Raw genomic sequence first — 482 nt, 5'->3', positions numbered from 1 at the left:
CTTCCTTCACTCACTTCCACCACCCCCCAGTCTCAGTCTTCTTCAGATTCTGTTTTCCTTTCCAGAGCAGCAGACTGGAACCTGGGCACCCCAGATTGGACAGGCCGAATGCGCCTTGTGAACAGAAAGCAAGAGTGCATCGTTAAGCTTGAGGATAAGACTACAGGGGAATTGTTTGCCAAATGTCCCATTGACAAGTACCCAGGCGTAGCAATTGAGCCAGTTACAGATTCATCGCGGTATTTTGTATTGAGAATACAGGATGAAGGGGGTATGTTGTGTCTCATAGAATAAAGCAAGTCGGAGAAGTACAGTATCCATATCGTACTTTGGTCGTTTGTCTCGTAATTTATTTTTGTTGTTTATTTGCTTATATTTCTCTTCCTGTTGATAGTCACATATGTGGATATCTAGTTTTTGTTGTTTGGGTACAGGCTCAGAAATCTTTACATTTAGGTTTCATTCCTAACATAGTCTAGTTC

The 482-nt window shown here is 42.1% G+C and overlaps 1 protein-coding gene across 1 annotated transcript in view; it reads left to right on the top strand.

The window, feature by feature from the left end:
* Positions 1-482, top strand: part of LOC119591835 (NECAP-like protein CG9132) — a gene marked incomplete in the record, with an annotated part of 11050 nt that overhangs the window by 5399 nt on the left and 5169 nt on the right. The window contains 1 exon segment of the mRNA XM_037940580.1: positions 66-271. Coding sequence (XP_037796508.1) covers positions 66-271 — 206 coding nt within the window.

This window comes from Penaeus monodon, chromosome 29 (genome assembly GCF_015228065.2).
Source record: "Penaeus monodon isolate SGIC_2016 chromosome 29, NSTDA_Pmon_1, whole genome shotgun sequence".
Taxonomy (NCBI): domain Eukaryota; kingdom Metazoa; phylum Arthropoda; class Malacostraca; order Decapoda; family Penaeidae; genus Penaeus; species Penaeus monodon.
This window is presented reverse-complemented; position numbering and strand designations above follow the sequence as displayed.